Genomic DNA, 18,428 nt, shown 5'->3' with positions numbered 1-18,428 from the left:
GCAGTGTAACCTGGATTCAAGCACTTTCAACCGAGGAACTCCTGTGTATTAAACTACTGTTCTTTACATTGAATAATAGACAGGGGAGCAGGTGACAGATCATTGTAGCCCACACCAGTCTCACAGTACTATTAAAATGACACAATGACAAATCAGAGCTCATACAGTGAATATGATTACCAAAACAGCAAAACACTTAAAACTGCATTGTTTGCAGTATATTTATTTATGCAGTTTATTTTTTTCCTTGGCCAAAAATATCTGAGGGTCACTGTGTGTGAGACATCCATCATACAGATTTATGTCAATGAATAAAATGCATGTGAATAGTCTACCACCATGCCCTATGGTGTACACACACCATCTGCAGTGGTGTTTTCAGTTTTGCTTAGTCCCCAATATGTGACAAATAAAGGTATGGTGAAGTGTTACTAATGTAGTCTCAATCCTAGACAAATTGTATCGATGTGTAAAATATAGATCTCTACAGATGTCCAGAGAGGACATATGAATAAAAATAATATTCCCTCGTTATGTTGAGTTCACAACTTATTTATCTCATGATCACAAACATAACAATAGTTTTGTCGATATTAAAATAATTTTCTCATGATCACGACATAAAATTTGTTTTGTTGAGATCCCGAGAAACTCTAGAAATAAGAGTGGAGGGATTGATGATAGATTGACAGTATGGCTGAGGTGGCAGAGCCCATGGTGGATCAATGCATACATTTTTATTGTTTGCTACACTAAGGGATGGTACATTTCATTCTAACCATGCTTTCATTTGTGTTTGGAGCTCATTATTAGTTTACAAGTTAGAATGTTAGCAAGTTAATTGTCCCTTACCTTTGAGCTAAGAGAACATTTAAGACCTGATTGATAGCTGACAGGCAGCACGGTCTCCCAGGCTGTGTGCCACAGCAACAACACAGCTAACTTGGCTAGTCTTGTGGGCGAACTAGCTCGCTAGTTAGCTAGGTGGTCTTGTTAGCTAGCTAGACAGTTATCTATGCTGATTGTTAGCTTGCATAACTGATATGTGTATAATTGTAAGGGACACTTCATGTTTTATGGATAATATTTACATTTACAGAGTGGGTGAGCTACATTCCCGACAGGCTGATCAGATTCAATAGCAGCCTCAGAGCTTGATCAGATTCAACAGAGAATGGTAAATCAAGATGCTCCCTTCTAGGCTGTTTCATAGGTAAAGCTTCTTGCAGGCAGATTAGCAATCAGTCCATTATGTATATGATCAAGAGTGGGCGTGCTCTATTCCTGGCATGCTGATCAGATTCAATAGCAGCCTCAGAGGCTGATAAGTCAGGATGCTGCCTTGTAGGCTGTCTGCAAGAAGCCTAACATAACACAAGTTGTTTTCATACGTAGTGATCATGAGATAAATCGTGATCTCCACATAAGGGAATTATATTTTTTATGAATATGTCCTCTTTGGACTTCTGTAGATTTCAGCTTGTTAGTTTGATGAATAAATACACACTGGCAAGTACACATGAATAATATGGAACTATAGCCTACAAGGCATAGCCTGTTGCATGTTTATTTGATATGATACAAAAACATTGACAAGGGTAATGAATAGACAACATGTGTATCTGAATAACTTTAAAAAAACATTCATAAGTACAAAACATAGAAAAATGCATGACCTTGTGCATCAAATCATAACAAACTTAAGGTAGTGTAACATTTTTCCAGTATACATATACAGTATGGATGATAAACAGATCCTTGAAATATATTAGAGCAACGTTAGTCTAGTTCACTCTGAATTTATTAGTTCTCAAACAAATGGGATTATTCCTCATCTTCACAATTTATACATTGTTATAGGCCTATAAATCATTTCTAAGTTATCTATACAAAATATATGACAGTACAGGTGCAGCGCTCCTACATTATGTGCCTGAAAGATGGAACTGAAAGTATTCAAAGTCTATTCAATTACAAATGTAATATTTTGTTCACTGTACAAGCCAGCACAGCAGCTTCGTAGCCAGTGCAATATAGTTAGTGCAACTGTGGAAAACCATCAAGGATATGTCCACATTATATAAACTAAAGGACCAAACGCCTAAAATGCAAGCTGCAATATGAATTAATTGAACTGGTGGAAGCAAAGTGTGAGCATCAGAAACCCTATGGGCTTATTTGGGTCAGAGCATGGATAGCAATGTACTGCACAGAGCCAACAAAACTCTACAGTCAGTGCTATTCTATAAAATTCATGTCTATCTGAATGTTCCACCCCACTAAATAGTCACCATACATACAGTACCATTTTTTACATGACAGTGGACAAGAGTTGTGTTTTATCAGCACAGCTATACATTGTGGAGGTCTATCATCACTCATTATCCTGAGTTTAAAGTCTTCCCCTTCAGTGTTCGTAGATCTAAAATGTACAAAAGAAATAAGTAATATGGCAGAAGCTCTTTTAAAGCCCATTGGAAGTCAAGCTGAAGCCATCCCCATTATGCTAACTGGGTTGTTTTCAGACTGGCTGCATTTCTTTCTATGTATTTATCAGTGTCCCGCTCTTTAACTATGGGGGAGTGTCTGAAATGGTACCCCAAAGTGCACTACCAGTTCCCTCAGAGAAAGACATCCATGGTTTGTGTGATGGCCTGTCGGCAGAGGGGACAGCTGTGCTGCTGGGGGGGCTGCTGTAGCAAGATGGCCGAGCAGTGGCGACACAGGCACAGGTGGCGGCAGGGCAGCAGCAACACGTTCTTGACCCTGTCCTGACAGATTACGCACTTCTTCCTCTCCTCATGCTCCTTCAATAGACTGAGGAGGCCAGTGTCAACTGGAGGGGCCTGGCTGCCTTGGCCAGAGGCAGGCTGCTGCTTCACTGTAGTCCTTGTTGTAGACTGGTGGTGGTATTGGTCTGGGTCAAGGTTGATGTCATCCCACCTACTGTCGAGGTGTTGAAGTGTTGAGTATAACTCCACTTGTTCTCTTCCAGTCTGTTCTGGGGGAAGAAGGGTACCTGTATGGTCATTAGGAATACCTGGGGCCCTTGGATCCAGAACTAGGTGCCCCACTCCACCTTGGTCTACAGAAGTCTGTACTGTTCTGCCCCTTGGCTGTCTTGCTTGGGCCACCTGCCCCATAGCCTGTGGTCCAGCTCCATTGTCCTGAAGAGCTTGAGCTTGCTCCATGGCCAGCAGGTAAAGTCTATAGATGGTTCTCTGTAGACTTAGCATTCCTGGGATTGTGTTGACAAAGTGAAGACATTGCTGGGCCACATGACGAGGCAACTCTGGGTTGAGATATAGCAAGGTCAAAGCAACAATGACTGCTGTTAAGAGCAAGCCATAGATGTTGAGCATGAATACTGTGATAAAGACATGACCGAGGGAGCCCAGAAACTCAAGAGCTAGTTGGCAGGGTGTCCAAAGCAGTACAGAGGTGCCCACCAGGCAGCTGTATAGGAAGGTGAGAAGTGTGAGGGCCAGCTCCAAGGCTTTATGCAGGGGGCCTGACACTGCCTCCCAGGCCCCTACCATTGCAGAGAAGCAGTTCTGGGTACCAATGAGAAGAATGTTGACGATAGTGTTGACAAAGTAGAGAACGAGGCTGAACGCAATGCTAAAACCGTCACAAGTCTGTTTAAGCACAGTATGTCCAGACAGGAATCCGCGGTGTAGCAGCTCCTTGGTGCGCCATGCAACATGAGAAGAGAGGTGGCCCACCATTTTGAAACTCTCGAACACCCCTCCTAAGGTCTGAAGCCATCCCTCCAGTAGATTGAAAGCTCCGTGTGCTGTGCTTGTGACCACCTCTGTTACAGTGAGGAAAGAGAACAGTGCACAGTTCCAGTATTCTAGTAAGATGGAGCCACTCGGGACCACTTGCAGGTCGTGCATTGATGAACCCATGTTGGAGAAAAGTCGGCCTAGCCAATTCACAAACCAGATGACCAAGTCTAGTAGAAGGCAAAAAGTGTCCAGGCATTTCCCAATAGCACAGGAAGCAAAGTTCACTACATCCATATTAGTGTTCCCTACAGGAGACAAGAACGTGTTAAAGTTTGCCATTGAACTACATTTACGTTTAACACACTAGTTAGCTAGCATGCTATCAGTTAGGCTAAACAGCATAGTTAGCTAACTTTCAAGCTGTGCAACATTATTAAGTGGCTAGTTAAAGCTATTATTCCCGATTACCAATGACATAACACGAACTGAGATTAACAGAAATTTTAAAACTGACACATTGAAGAAAAAAACACCTCTAGTATGCTATTTCTAATGCTAATGGTAACCCCACCCACTATCAGCTAGCTAGTTAGCAAGTTATGCTAGCTAGCTATAGCAGATAAAATAGAAAACGGATCTCACCTTACATAGCGTATATAACACGCTAACCAATTGCTACCAATGGGATAATTGGATTGACATACACCCTGGTTGACACAATCAATAAAAATGTTTGCAGGCGCCAATCTAAAGACGCTGTCATTTTAGCCATCCATGTAAACACGACCAACCAGACAGGAAGATTAAATTTTGAGAAGCCTATCTAGACAAAATAATCGAACTCAGATCTTGTGATGGTGACTGCTTCAACTATGATGCCTGCGAAATAAATAAGAACGACAAAGAATAAAATAATAATAAATACAAATATTATATTCTAACTAATAATTAAATTGTAACAATAGTTCGTTTATCATCAATCATAGTGACCTTATACTCTTAATCATATATATATTTTTTTATCATACTGTCATGTCCATATTATCCTGTTTTTGCATGGACAGTGGAAACGTATTTATACATATTTAGTGCCATTACAGTTTCTTTTCACATGTATTTTTCAATAGTTTCCCATGCTCTGGTGTTTCCTGGCTAGACAGTGGTCAACCGCAAAACTGTGAGATATTGCACACTCATGTCACCCCCTGTCATTCTGTGCTTTAAGAGACAATACAGGCCAAGTAATTTGATATATTTAATGTATTTACTTACCCACCTACTCACCTGAGGCAACACCATTCATGTAGTAACACCATTAACACCACTGTACTGTAGGATATCCCAAATATAAAGCCATAATCTCACTCAACAATTCACTAACGACTCTAGAATGAGAAAATGTATCTTGGGCAGATCCTAGTCCATGTTGTGAGACACTAACATGCTATTTCTAATAGACGTCTTGTATCTCATTATGAGTCAATAAATCCCTCAGCACCAATGTATGTTATCTGTGATTGATCTCGTCAGCAAGCTTGCCCTGAGGACAGTCATAATGGAACTGGCAAAAAATCACAAATTTGACTGCTTAACACCCATGTCCACCCCCATCCTGTCTGCTCAGGAACCGCAGCCAACCGTGGCCCTTATCAAATCATCGCACAACCTGAATATATGGCTTCTTTTGGAGGGTTGAAAAGCATAATCAGTCATGTTCCTTCATCCCAGCTGTGCGTGTGTGATGTTGTCTTAGAAGAGAGAGCTGTTTTGCACCCACCTCTGTGCTTTCCCCACTATTTATGTCATGCTACTCGACTTTCTAAAAATATGTGGTAGTGTACAGACTAACACAAGTCAGTCAACAAAAATGCCTCCATTTGGAGTCCAGAATAGGGTGTTACCCTCTTCAAATGACTTAAAACATACATCAAGCCCTCTTGCTCTTTAAGTGACATCATGGTATTCCATGGATGAGCCTCCAGGTTAACAGATAGGTAACCCAATGTCCACAGTTAGTCCTTTGTTATTTCCCAGACATTTTTCAGACAGCTGCAATCTCTCTAACTCTCTTTCACTCTCTCACTCCTCTCCCGTTTGTTGTTCTTGCCCATCTTATCACAGCTGCTACTCTCCTTCAAGCCCAATGTGGAAAAATTGCATCAGACACCCTTCTCCTGCCAATTAGGACCCCCACTAAACACTCCTCATATAGGCCTTTGGAGCATTCAACACTTGTCCTTACTAATAGCACAATTGGATGCCTCCACTGTCTCACCCTGAAAGAGTTGTCCATGTTTAATGTTTAAGATGTTCTGAGAACAGGAAGGCTTTTCAAGACTCTGTTGGTGGAAGTGCACTGTCGGTATCCTAGGTTGATGTTTGATATATACCCTTTCAATATATCAAATAGGAAAGATAGTGGACATTCATAGATTGGTCAATGGAATAATGCCAATGATTCTAATGTAACAATTGGTTCCATAGACATAATAGAATGGGGGAATAGCACACTCAACTTATTGTTGCGATGATAAGTACATTTTCCCATACAGCCAAGGACACACAGAACAACATTGCCTATAGTCTATTCAGGCTAAATTATATCTTGATAGCCGAAATAGAGCAAGCCTTCAGTTGGTAACTGAACAAATGAAAGAATAGCATTCATATTTTCTGGCACTCTGACAATTTTGAGGGTTGGGGGTTCTCTGCCTGTGAAAGTCCCCTTTACAAGAACAGCTGAGCTATAATTGCTTTCTTCGGTCGATGCTCATAGGCCATGCTCGGAGGTGAAATCTACTGAATTGGCTGCCCTTGTCCTGGGCTGGGTGTGGGGATAGGGACCTTATCAATGGTCTGTCAACGAAGTCTCGAGGCTAACCTGAAGCATACAATCACACCCTTGTTCTCAACTGAAAATGTTACAGAAACAATTTAACACAACACATGTACATAACCTACAACAAACGGTTCATCTTTAATTAAGTAACAGCTTTATTATGAGGGATGGATATATTATTAATACCAACATTTTAAAATGCAAGGGTTGCCCATAGTTTATATAAGAAGTGACCATTCAAAGAAGCTTTTGATAGGGAACCTACAGTATGTGGTTGAATTTTTCACAGCATAAAAAAAGCATATTCCGACTCTTCGCCAAACCATCATGAGCTGAATTTCAATAAGCTACAACTGCTACCCTCACTATAATGTAAATAGAAAAATGACAAGAGCCAGAACTAGGAAATGGTATAATATGATAACATAGAAGTTATTGTAAAGTGTCTAGCCTTCTAATGATGATTAAGAGGTGCCCTGATCCCATTTTAACACACTATATTTCGCTCCAAGTGGCCACCTGGGTCCCACTTTGGCTCCACCCCTGTCCTCTACCCTACCCAGCATTGTGTCTGGGATTCAGCCTACGGTCCACCCCCTCTCTCCACCTGACCAACCAGACCTTGATGTGTCTGAGCTGAGGAACACCAAGGTGTTTAATTTGTTAATTATGTTGGGTCACCATGGCAACGGCTGTTATAAGGGGTCAGCGTAGATGTTAGAGTCCTCTTCAGCACAAGCCATGTCATTGTAACTGAGCAATGTGAAGACTGGCACCAGTCCCCAGTCACTCCTCCCCTAAACACCCCAGAAACCCCCTTTCCACCCACCCGCACACACAAGAAGAATAAGAAGAAGAGACATGATAAGAAGAAACACTGTGCTGCCCTTTTTATTGACCTGTCTAAAGCATTCGACACTGTGTATCACTCATTACTTATTCAGAGGCTTTCATCAATTGGCACATTATACTTTATTATGGGTGATAGGTTCAGTACACATCATTGCATTTTCTATCAGAAAGTAGGCTGGCCCTCCTGGAAGTCTCGTAGATTGATGCATTACACTCTTTTTGTCTATAAAGCCTCTTGCATGAACTTCAGCCATAACTTACCTAATTGTTAACCTTCAGACGTATAAATAACCAGACTCAGGGACGGCTAACCCTGGAGTTCCCTTTAATCTTCACAGAGTTAAGAAAATCTGCTTTTAGTTTTTTTGTGTGTCTCATGTAGAATGATCTCCAAAAGTCCATCAAGTGTATGTATTTGGTGCCTTTAGGGCAATTCAGGTGGATGTTAGAGGGCCTTTTTACTGAAGAATGTTTGTTTCAAATGAATGTGTTTTGATTTTGTGTTTGCTTGCATGTATTGTGTAATTGGTAGATATGTAGTGTAATTGTTGTTTATTGATGTGCTTGAAAGGTCGTCATTGTAAATAAAGGTGAAAGTGCAGATCAGACAATGGCTCAACGATTCAAAAGGCCCCCTCAGCTAGACCAGGCAATGGTCATTACAAATGTGTCATGGACTCTGATTTAAACTCAATTGCAACGAGTCAACCTCTAGATTAGACCTGTTTAGCCTATTGCTCTTGGCACAATCCTGCACCTGTGTCTGAACTCACCTCCATTAATGACAAGCAGTATTGTCAGAGCTTCCGTATAGAGAGAATGCTCCACTAGCTGAAAATCACCTTCTGACAATGTGGATTCACTTTGATCTTTGAATGTATCCTATGCCTCATGTTCTGGAATAATGGTGCCTATTAACGGAGTACTTCTGATGACTAGTCATGTGAATAAAACATAACCTAACTAATGATTATGGGCATTAAAAAACTACTGATTGTAATTTACTTTAATTAATCCCCAATCACAATCCTTGAAATGTCCTACTGTGGCATGAATATTTAGTTGCTTAACGCACTCAGACATTTAACATGAGTTTGAAATTGTCTTGACCTGGATGAATTCAGATTTTGGTTGAATAAGCTACAGGAAAACTAGCCACTCTAACCAGAAAGAACATAGTATCCTCAAGAGGGCATAATGTTGGTTACCATTCAGATTAAACACAACCTACCCACTGCGTCTCACACATTAGTGAAATGTTTGCTACAACTGAGATGAGAGTAATGTGTGATACCCTGAGGTGAATTTCAGTCCCGATACACACACTTTCATGGGAACAAGGATCATACAGCTTCAGCTAATGACATACATGATTAACTTTGATAATAAAGTCAGAACAACAAGAGGTCAAGGTCACTTTTTGTACACTATGACCTATAATTAAGATCTTTGGAGCCCAAAACCTTCAGCACAACCTTCAGAAATAACCTTACAGTATCTGAAAAAGGACCTTGACATTGTCCTCAGCTCTTGCATGTCATCTTCGCTTTTGGCTCTGGCGAGTCTGACACCCCTGTGGAGGTACACTCTGTTCCCAATCTGTGTAATCAGACCTGCCAGTGCTAGCTCCCGCTCCCGGCAACAAGGAGGAGAATGCTCAGGATCATCATGTTAGCTCTGTATCACTAGCCTACATCAGCTGCCCCACACTGAATGTCATTGAACAATATGTGCCATTTTGGGTTAGGTTCTTTGCCGTACCTGGTGCTGTGGCGAATTTGATCCAGAGGCCTACAGCTGTGTTGTCTTTACAAGCTGTTGTGTTGTCTTGTAGAGTGCTGTTGTTTTATATTTGTTACAGTGGTGCTGAATGTAACAGCAAGGTGAAGAGGGGACCAAAGAGTAAAAATAAAAAAGTTTGGTGGTGTAAAAGAGATACACTATTTTAATTTAAATGTACACCAACGTGCTTGAGTATGACCAAGTGCAGCTACACCCTATCACTAATGAATGAATTCACCATCAAATCAATCAACCCAGTGAAAAGTTAAAATATAATCAAAATATATACTTTTTTTTAAGAACAGGCACATTAGTGTTCTCACTCACACAGTCATAGATATCATCTCATCAGCATTATCTAGCGACAGAACACCTCCCGCTGTGGTATAAGATGACTATTCAGGTGGGTCCTGCATGGCCATGGAGGTCGTCTTTGTCTGAAGAATACACATTCCCAATGCTGCATCATTACCGTGAGTAAGTCCATACAGTGGGGGTCTTATTCAAGACAAACACCAACTATCAGAATCAAACATTGAGAAGATTCCTGTATTGATTGCAAGTTTTGGCAGGAGAGTAGCACCTTTAGCATGACTTCCCAGCAGCTCTTCCCTCTTAATTCTCCATTCACTATTTCTCATGGTTGTTTTGAGTATGTGAAACATATAGTTTTGTTAGGGATTTCCATCGTGACTTCCATCGTGACTGTACACACTTACAAATTAGGGTTCTTCAAGTGTTTTTTTGTAAGGGTGATGGTTCTTTGCAGTTTAGTGATAATTGAAATTTAGGGGTGGTGGCTCATTCAAATATTTAGTAAGTTGTTTCCTCACATCTTTTTTTTTGTGCAAGCAAACCATGAATGAGAGCGTCATTCCAATTGTTCTAATATGTTGTGTTGCAAAGTTATATATTAAATATGACTAAGGGCCAGTAGCCATGTCTTGTGAAATACTCATGTATGGTATAAATTAATGCTTTTCAATTCTCTCCACAAGGAACCCCGGCTGTTCTACATGTTGCACACCTGATTTAAATTGTCAATCAACCCAATAATGCCCAAGGAATTTTTATAATATAATATGGCTAATGAGAATATAAAAAAAACCTGTATGGTTCTTAAAAATTATCTACAAAGAACTTTTGAGATTGAGGTTTATTTATAGAACCCTTCTCCATAAAAGTTCTATAAAGAACCATAAAAATAGGTTCTATACAGCTCCAAAAGGGATTGTAACCATAGAGGAACCATTTTTTATGCTATATAGAACCTTTATTATTAATGGTTCTTTATAGAACCTTAGGAAAGGGTTCTTTATAGCACCATAAAGGTTCCAAACTCTTTGGGGCCGGCTAGGGACCCCTTTTGTGATAGAAAATTCACTAGGGACCCCCTCAGAATCAGAACACAACTCGAGTTTTACTATGACTTCGGCAGTGCATTGCCGGACGAACCAAGTCTTGGGCCCTGCCCTGGGAAGAAACATTTTAAAGGTTTGGGCGACTGAATTCAAACGTGAGTTGGTTTCAGAGTGTGGTTTGATGTGGGTGACTCTTGTGTGTGTTTGGAGGTGGGTTGAGTTATACACATTTTTTTGCCAATTAGCTACAGCCGGCTGCTGTGCGACCATGGCAAAATCGGTTTGACTTTGGATAGCCTAACTCTGGGGCCAGTTAGGCAACTTTTAGCTATTTCATGAAATGTTTTCAGTAATTGTAAATTAATTTCTGCAATTTACGTTTGGTTTGAGTTTTTTAAATCATTGAAATTTGGAGATATTGGAATTTTTACATCTTGTCCCGTGTACATTGTGTAATTTAATGATTGTCCCTAACTAGTCCCATAGGGGTATCCATCATAAACCCACATTTTTCCATGGGCATTATGATTGGGTCCATGCAGCTACACTCCGAATTGATGATTACTTGTGTGCTGCCAGCTGTGGGCAGGTTTGAAACAACCCAAACTTAATTTGTGTTGCGATGCAGTCACGACCAAAAGTCTCACAAAACTCTGTTTTGGGCGAGACTGACTTTATTTACACTTTGTAGTAAATTTTGACAGAAGAATAAATGTTTCTGATTCATATCGATGTCAAATAGGCTGTTTTCTAAATGATTAGTTATTAGTTCTATGCCTCTTGGCATAGGGGCAGCAGGTAGCCTAGTGGTTAGAGGGTTGGGCCAGTAACTGAAAGCTTGCTAGATCAAATCCCTGAGCTGACAAAGTAAGAATCTGTCATTATGAACAAGGCAGTTAACCAGCTATTCCTATGCTGTTATTGTAAATAAGAATTTGTTCTTAAGTGACTTGCATAGTTAAATAAAAATTAGGAGAGAACATTTAGCTGGTGCGAGAAGCTATATGAGGACAGGCTCATTGTAAAGGCTGGAATGGAATAAAGGAAATTATGTCAAACATAGAAACCACATGTTTGTGATTTCATGAATTCCATTTCTGCCATTCCATTTTGCCTGTCCTCCTATAGCTCCTCCTACCAGCCCAAACTGACTTCCTGCAATTCTAAACATTTTGCCAAGAGGCAGATAGAAAAATTGCTTAAATTACAGTGCATTTATGTTGTTGTTTTTTATATATAATTTGGGGGGAATACAAGAAGTATTGAGTTGAAAAATTGTTTGAGTATGTTTGTCATTTAGCAGATGCTCTTATCCAGAGCAACTAGGGTTAAGTGCATAGCTCAAGGGCACATTGACAGATTTTTCACCTAGTCAGCTCAGGGATTCAAACCAGCAACCTTAAGGTTACTGGCGAAACACGCTTAACCGCTAGGCTACCTGCCACAGTAATGTGGATACCAATATCCCTGTGAGCCTCCCAGGTCCATAAATTGGTTAAGAACATAAATTGTAGATTAATAGTATTGCATTGTATTGTATTGTATTACTCCCTTTAAACTTATTCCACAGAACCCTTGTCCAAAATGAATTAGTTTAATCTGTTGTTGTTGACAATGTTCTTTTTTTTATCATGTAAAAATAGCACCTCCCTGGACCCCAATTTGAGAACCCCTGCTTAATAGAATCTTTAAAAAAGTATCTATATAGTATCAAAATAGGATCCGCTATGGTTACAAGCCAAATAACCCTTATTCGGCACTATATAGAATATTTTCTTTGTGTGTGTAATCAAAGTGAGTGACATGGGAAAAAAACATGGTATTCTGCGATCTTGATGATAGGGAATTGTGCAGGCAGCCACGGAAACCGGTCACACCTCAGAGCTCATCCTGATCCTCTGTTGGCTCATCTCTCTCCCTCTCATGTACTCCACATCATCAGCACCTGACCTCACCACAGTAAGCCCAATGGAAATGGATTCATCATATGACACTAGAGTGAGGAATAGAGATATCATGTGCTTTGTAAATGTGATGATTAGTCATAAAGGTGATAATTATTTGCAGGAAATGCATTACATTCATCTAGCAAGATAGTGAATTTTAAATAATGACTTTGTCACCCCTGATCTGTTTTACCTGTCTTTGTGATTGTCTCCTCTCCCCTCCAGGTTTCGCCCATCTTCCCAATTATCCCCGGTGTACTTATTCCTGCGTTCTCTGTTTGTCTGTTGCCAGTTCATCTTGTTTGTCAAGCTTACCAGCATTTGTCCTGTCAGATCCAGTTTTTTCCCCAGCCTCTCCTTTTCTCACCCTCCTGGTTTTGACCCTCGCCTCATCTGTCCTGTCTCTGTACCCGCCTGCCTGACCACTCTGCCTGACCCTGCCTGCCAACCGGTACCTTGCCCCATGTATTATTGACCCCTGCCTGCCTTGACCTGTCTCTTGCCTGCCCCTTAGACTATTAAACCATTATCTGGGTCTTACCTTGATTCCTGATAGACTTTTTGATCTTATTCACCATTAACCATTTCCTTCTTCAAAAATATGTCCAAGAGACAGGATAGCACAAATACTGTAGTGAGATAGAAACTTCAGTTTATCTTTCATGTATTGTTGGCTGAGTTTCAATTTGGAGCTATTAGAATTTGACATGTACATTGTGTAATTTACTGATGGTCCCTAACTAGCCCATAGAGGTATCCAAAGTGAACCCACATTAGGATTGGGTCCCATGCAGCTGTACTCTGAATTGATGATTACTTGTGTGCTGCCAGCTGTGGGCAGGATTGAAACATACCCAACCTTAATTTATGTTGTGATGCAGTCACGACCAAAAGTCTCACAAAACTCAATTTTGTACGAAAATGACTTTATGACCAAAATTCTCCTATTTACACTTTGCTGTCAATTTTGACAGTAGAATAAATTATTCTGACTCATATCGATGCCAACGGTAAATCCAACGGGAGTGGATTCATCATATGAAACTAGGGTGAGGAATACAGAACATCTGTTTTGTGAATGTGATGATTAGTCATAATGGTGATCATTCTGGTATTTGCAGAAAATGCATTATATTAATCTAACAAGATAGTGAATTTTCAAAAATGACTTTTCAATCTTATTCACCATGAACCATTTCTTTCTACAAAAATATGTCCAAGAAACAGAAAATTTCAGTTTCAACCTCTTGTCAACCCGTCAGTTCTTGAATATTTAATTTATTGATTTGAGGTATCGGTCCAGTTGTACTTTTGAACCTCATTTTACTGGAGTGACAATCTTCTTCCTCACAGTGATCTTGACTTGTTTATGAGACACTTGTACTTGAGTCTACAAAAACCACACTTGTCTTTCCAGCACACAATCATTCTGGAAAAGTCAACTTGGAGACTTAACGAGAGTGTGCAGATCATCTGAACTGGCACCTGTCACTTGGTAAAATAATCAGTGTGTGTGTTAATGGTGTTTGACCATTAAATCCTCACTGTCACTCCCTCCCATCTCCCCCTCCCTCTCTGTTTGCTCTCTGAAGACACAACAGTGTGAGAGACAGATGGGAAACTCTGATACAACATGGGGAGAGAGAGAGAGAGAGAGATCAAAAAAGAGAGGGATAGATGGACAGAGGGTGCAAGGGATACAATTGATTTGAAATGGAGAAAATGACATTTCAACATGGAATCGTCTTTTTCTGCCTCTATCACAGGGAAAATAAGGGATTTCAGAGGGGGCCTGGGCTCTATGTCCACTTCAAAGGCCCTTTCTCGTTTGCTTCAGATTTGCCTTCACTGCTCTGTAGACTGTACCTTGGCCTCAAGGGACTGTGTTACACTCTGCCTTTTTGCCCTCTTTCTAAATCCACTGGCCAAGATTTGGTGCACTTGGCAGGGGTGGTTGCAGGGTGAATTGCTGCTGTGTACAGTGATGAGTGCTTTTGCATCTGCAGGTGCTGTGTACAGGGATGAGTGCTTTTGCATCTGTAGGTGAACAAACACACTCACACAGTGTGATGCATGCGGAGTGTGTGATGGATGTAGAAGGTGACCTTAAGTACACTGAGAGTACCTTTGTCAGTGTAGACGGTACCTCTAGAGCCCATTTTGTAAATGGAACATCTTGAGTAAAAACTAAACGTTCTCTAATTGTTTACCATTATTTCTGATGTAGTCCTTCTGAGAAGTATAAATAAAGTATAAATATGATTTAGAAGTCTAAATATACAATAATTGAGGAGATTGAATGCTTTAATAAATCAAAAAGAAAATGTCTTGCTGAACAAGATATCCTGCACAGCATCAAATAAAGTAAAAACAGAACATATTGTTTACCATTATTTCTGATGTAGTCCTTCTGAGAAGTATAAATAAAGTATAAATATGATTTAGAAGTCTAAATATACAATAATTGAGGAGATTGAACGCTTTAATAAATCAAAAAGAAAATGTTTTGCTGAACAAGATATCCTGCACAGCATCAAATAAAGTAAAAACAGAACATACTGTGTCCTGTTACATCTATTGTTCAACATAGCTCTATTACCGCCACTGAAGACTGTTCTTAATTTCTGCCCAATGGGTTGATTTTCCCTCCATTTGTAACCCTATATTCCCCTGCAATGTGTCCCAGGCCAGGCTAGTAGTGATCTATAGACGGGGACCCAACCCCGCAGGACAGCTGGAGTGGGAGCCTTACTCTGGAGCCCCTCTCTGCTGCAGCTGTTAGCTGAGGTGACAGTCCAGTGATGAAAAAAACAGAGGTTGTTAACGACCTGCAAGCTGATCCGCCCCAGAGAAGCCCCTTTACTAGGGTGGAGAGTTGGGGTCACTACTATGTTTACAAGGACCCATTGGTGGACAATGTATTTCTTCCAATATTTTCCAAATGTACAGTATTTCTACCTATAGAGAGAACAAAGGATTATTTTAATGGAATAGAATGTGAATTGATTGTTCCAATCCTTTTACGTCCTTGCATTTCATGATTGGATTATTATTCATGAGGTATATCATCATAGAAATGGTTTAGGGTTAATGTGCACAATAAATCACATTTTCTCATTTATCAAAGCACCTAGTTACTTATACACCCCAATGTAAATATAGCCAAATGAGAGAATACCATTTTGGCCAAGAGGTGTTATTCCAGGCAATGATGATAGGCTTAGCGTCCCTACTGTTATAGATACATTTTCTCGCAAGAAAAGCAATCGTGTTACCGTTACCCACTAAATACAAGAGGAGGGGGGATGGAATTTGGAAATCAAAGTACAAAGTACTACAGTACTACAGTACAATAGACGACAAACCTTCTGCAACACGACTCCCTCCCTCCCTTTCCTTCACAGCCGTCCAGACTTGACTCGCTCTTTCTTTGTGCGCGCGGACCAAGTTGACTAACTACGTTTCATTTTGAAAGGACTGGATAAGACGGGAGGAACAGCATGGCTTTCCCAAAGAACTCGTTCATATTGGTGTTTCTTCTTGTTTGTTCCCTCAGATGGAATGGTAAGTAAGCCAAATAACGTATATTTTCTTTGTTTTAGATTTTGGGAAACTTTTCTCGCGGATTTAACGAATGTTTACAAGGGGTACCGTTTGAATGGGATGCACTTCGACTGAGTGAGGGATGCTGTAGCAGCCTAACCTTGGCTTTCGATATTTGGCTGTTTTTAATGTAAATTGAATTCATTTCGTTGCAGTCACATTAAAACCTAGTAGCATATATTTGACTCTTATGCGAAGCTGTGGACAGTTATTTAGTAATAATAGGCTACACACTTTTAGTTAAGATGTTGTTGCTTATTTTAGGAGCAAGTGCAACTGTACAAAATGCAAATGTTGTAATGTGAACCGTTGGAGTCGCATGTTTTTGGGAAATGAAAAAGCGTCCCTTTCCCAAACTAGAAAAAACTTGACGTAGCCAGAGTTAACTGAACCTTTACTTTAGTTATACGGTTTTAATTGCAGTTGCTAAATTGGCACCATGGCCAGTGTGACTATGAAATCACGTTGTCAATCATCATGCACGTGTTAAATGTGGAATATTGGGTATTAAAACTTGTTGTGTTTTTGCATTATGAACATATTTTGCTCACCAATATTATCATATGATATTTGCTGGTTTTAAATGTAAGACAGCCCTCTCCAACGATCAAGAGGTTTAAATGGTTTAATTAGGAGTTGTTTTTCCAGAGCTATCAATGGCATATCTGTGTTTTTCATCTCTCGGGCAACCACGCGCCTTAAAAAAAAAATAAAAAAATATATATATATATATATGTGTGTTTAGAGCTGTGTTGTGTGTACTTTGCCAGCTTTGATAAAAAATCATAAGAAATTACAGGACAGTGAGTTTGTATTTGTGCATGCAAGTGTATGTATGTGTGCATGCACGCTCTAAGCGAAGATGGGTTGGGTTTGAGTGTTGCTTTTACTAAGTGCAGCTCACCTTAACAGTGTGTGTGAGTGCTCTTTTCATGGTCTGACCCTGCTGGTCACCAGACCCCCACAACCTTTCCTCCCCATCCACTAAATCCTCATGGTGTGCAGCTGCAAAATGCATATCCTGGTGTGCTGCTGCTAAATGTATATAGGGGAAACACTTCCACTGACCTGTCACCTGTTCATTAATCTACCTGAGTATGGTGTGGCCCTCCCTCTCATTCTTCTACATCTGCATTGCTTGCTGTTTGGGGTTTTAGGCTGGGTTTCTGTATAGCACTTTGTGACATCGGCTGATGTAAAAAGGGCTTTATAAATACATTTGATTGATTCTCCCCCTCTCCCTGCACCACTTCACAACAGGACAACACTCACTCTGCTCTGGCCTTATCCTTAATTTAGCCTCCGAACACAGTTTTTTCCTCTTTTAACCTTGTCTTAATTGGGTCATCTCCACTTAATCCTCCTCACCCCCCTGAGAGATGAGGTAAAGCTGTTTGTTTTTGGATTATTGACTAAAGATAGAAACCCTTGGCCCCTCTGGAGAACCTAAACAGGGACGGTTGTGAGTAGGATTCCCATCCTCATTTAGCATTTTTAATCTAACTACACTGTCCAATTTACAGTAGCTATTGCAGTGAAAGAATACTATGCTATTGTATGAGGAGAGTGCACAGTTATGAACTTGAAAATGTATCAATAAACCAATTAGGCCCATTTGGGTAGACTTGATACAACACTTTGAACAGAAATACAATGGCTCATTGGATCAGTCTAAAACTTTGCACATACACTGGTGCCATCTAGTGGCCGAAATCGAAATTGTGCCTAAGCTGGAATAATACATTTGGACCTTTCTCTTGCATTTCAAAGATGATGGAACAAAATAAAATAAATACTTTTTTCTTTGTATTATCTTTTACCAGATCTAATGTGTCATATTCTCCTACATTAACTTCACATTTCCATAAACTTCAAAGTGTTTCCTTTCAAGTGGTATCAAGAATATGCATATCCTTGCTTCAGGTCCTGAGCTACAGGCAGTTAGATTTGGGTATGTCATTTTGGCGAAAATGGAAAAAAAGGGTTCGCTCCTTAATCAAGGTACTTGTATTACAAATTCTTAATAGAAGATAACTGCATTTCAATACAAGGAATTCAACAAAATTGGCCTACTGTGTGAATATTGAAAAATACAGGGTAAACAGAATTGATATCGAACATGCATGCCTAGTTTGTGCCTGCCTTTTAATGTAACTCAAAACATGAGGTAATTTCAGGACTAACAGTAACTGACACAAAATCTATAATCAGGCTCCTAAGGTAGGAGATTCTTTAATTAAGTTTTAGAGAACCAAATCATCAAAACAAAAAACAAGAAGGTAGTGCTCACTGAGCAGAGAAAACAGGCCTGGCT

At 40.1% G+C, this 18,428-nt stretch overlaps 2 protein-coding genes across 3 annotated transcripts in view; one reads left to right on the top strand and one right to left on the bottom strand.

Annotated features, from left to right (window-relative positions):
* Positions 1 to 1,524: 1,524 nt before the first annotated feature.
* On the bottom strand, positions 1,525 to 4,570 carry LOC109892808 (E3 ubiquitin-protein ligase RNF26). The gene is made up of 2 exons (XM_020485595.2): positions 4,374 to 4,570; positions 1,525 to 4,036 (listed from the first exon to the last, which is right to left on the bottom strand). The coding sequence occupies exon 2, from the start codon at positions 4,023 to 4,025 to the stop codon at positions 2,622 to 2,624; it is 1,404 nt and encodes a 467-aa protein (XP_020341184.1). The 5' UTR covers positions 4,026 to 4,036; positions 4,374 to 4,570; the 3' UTR covers positions 1,525 to 2,621.
* Positions 4,571 to 15,752: 11,182 nt separating this feature from the next.
* LOC109892806 (cell surface glycoprotein MUC18) overlaps positions 15,753 to 18,428 on the top strand; it is a 57,329-nt gene continuing 54,653 nt past the window's right edge. The window contains exon 1 of one of the 2 annotated variants that reach the window (XM_020485594.2): positions 15,753 to 16,075. In XM_020485594.2, coding sequence (XP_020341183.1) covers positions 16,012 to 16,075 — 64 coding nt within the window. In that variant the 5' untranslated portion in view covers positions 15,753 to 16,011. The remainder of the gene's footprint in view (positions 16,076 to 18,428) is intronic. The other variant, XM_020485593.2, reaches the window with a different exon arrangement.

Source organism: Oncorhynchus kisutch, linkage group LG6, assembly GCF_002021735.2.
Source record: "Oncorhynchus kisutch isolate 150728-3 linkage group LG6, Okis_V2, whole genome shotgun sequence".
Taxonomy (NCBI): Eukaryota; Metazoa; Chordata; class Actinopteri; order Salmoniformes; family Salmonidae; genus Oncorhynchus; species Oncorhynchus kisutch.
This window is presented reverse-complemented; position numbering and strand designations above follow the sequence as displayed.

What these genes read in the sequence shown, in the direction of transcription:
- LOC109892808 (XM_020485595.2), bottom strand. Translation starts at nt 4,025, where the DNA reads ATGGATGTAGTGAACTTTGCTTCCTGTGCTATTGGGAAATGCCTGGAC.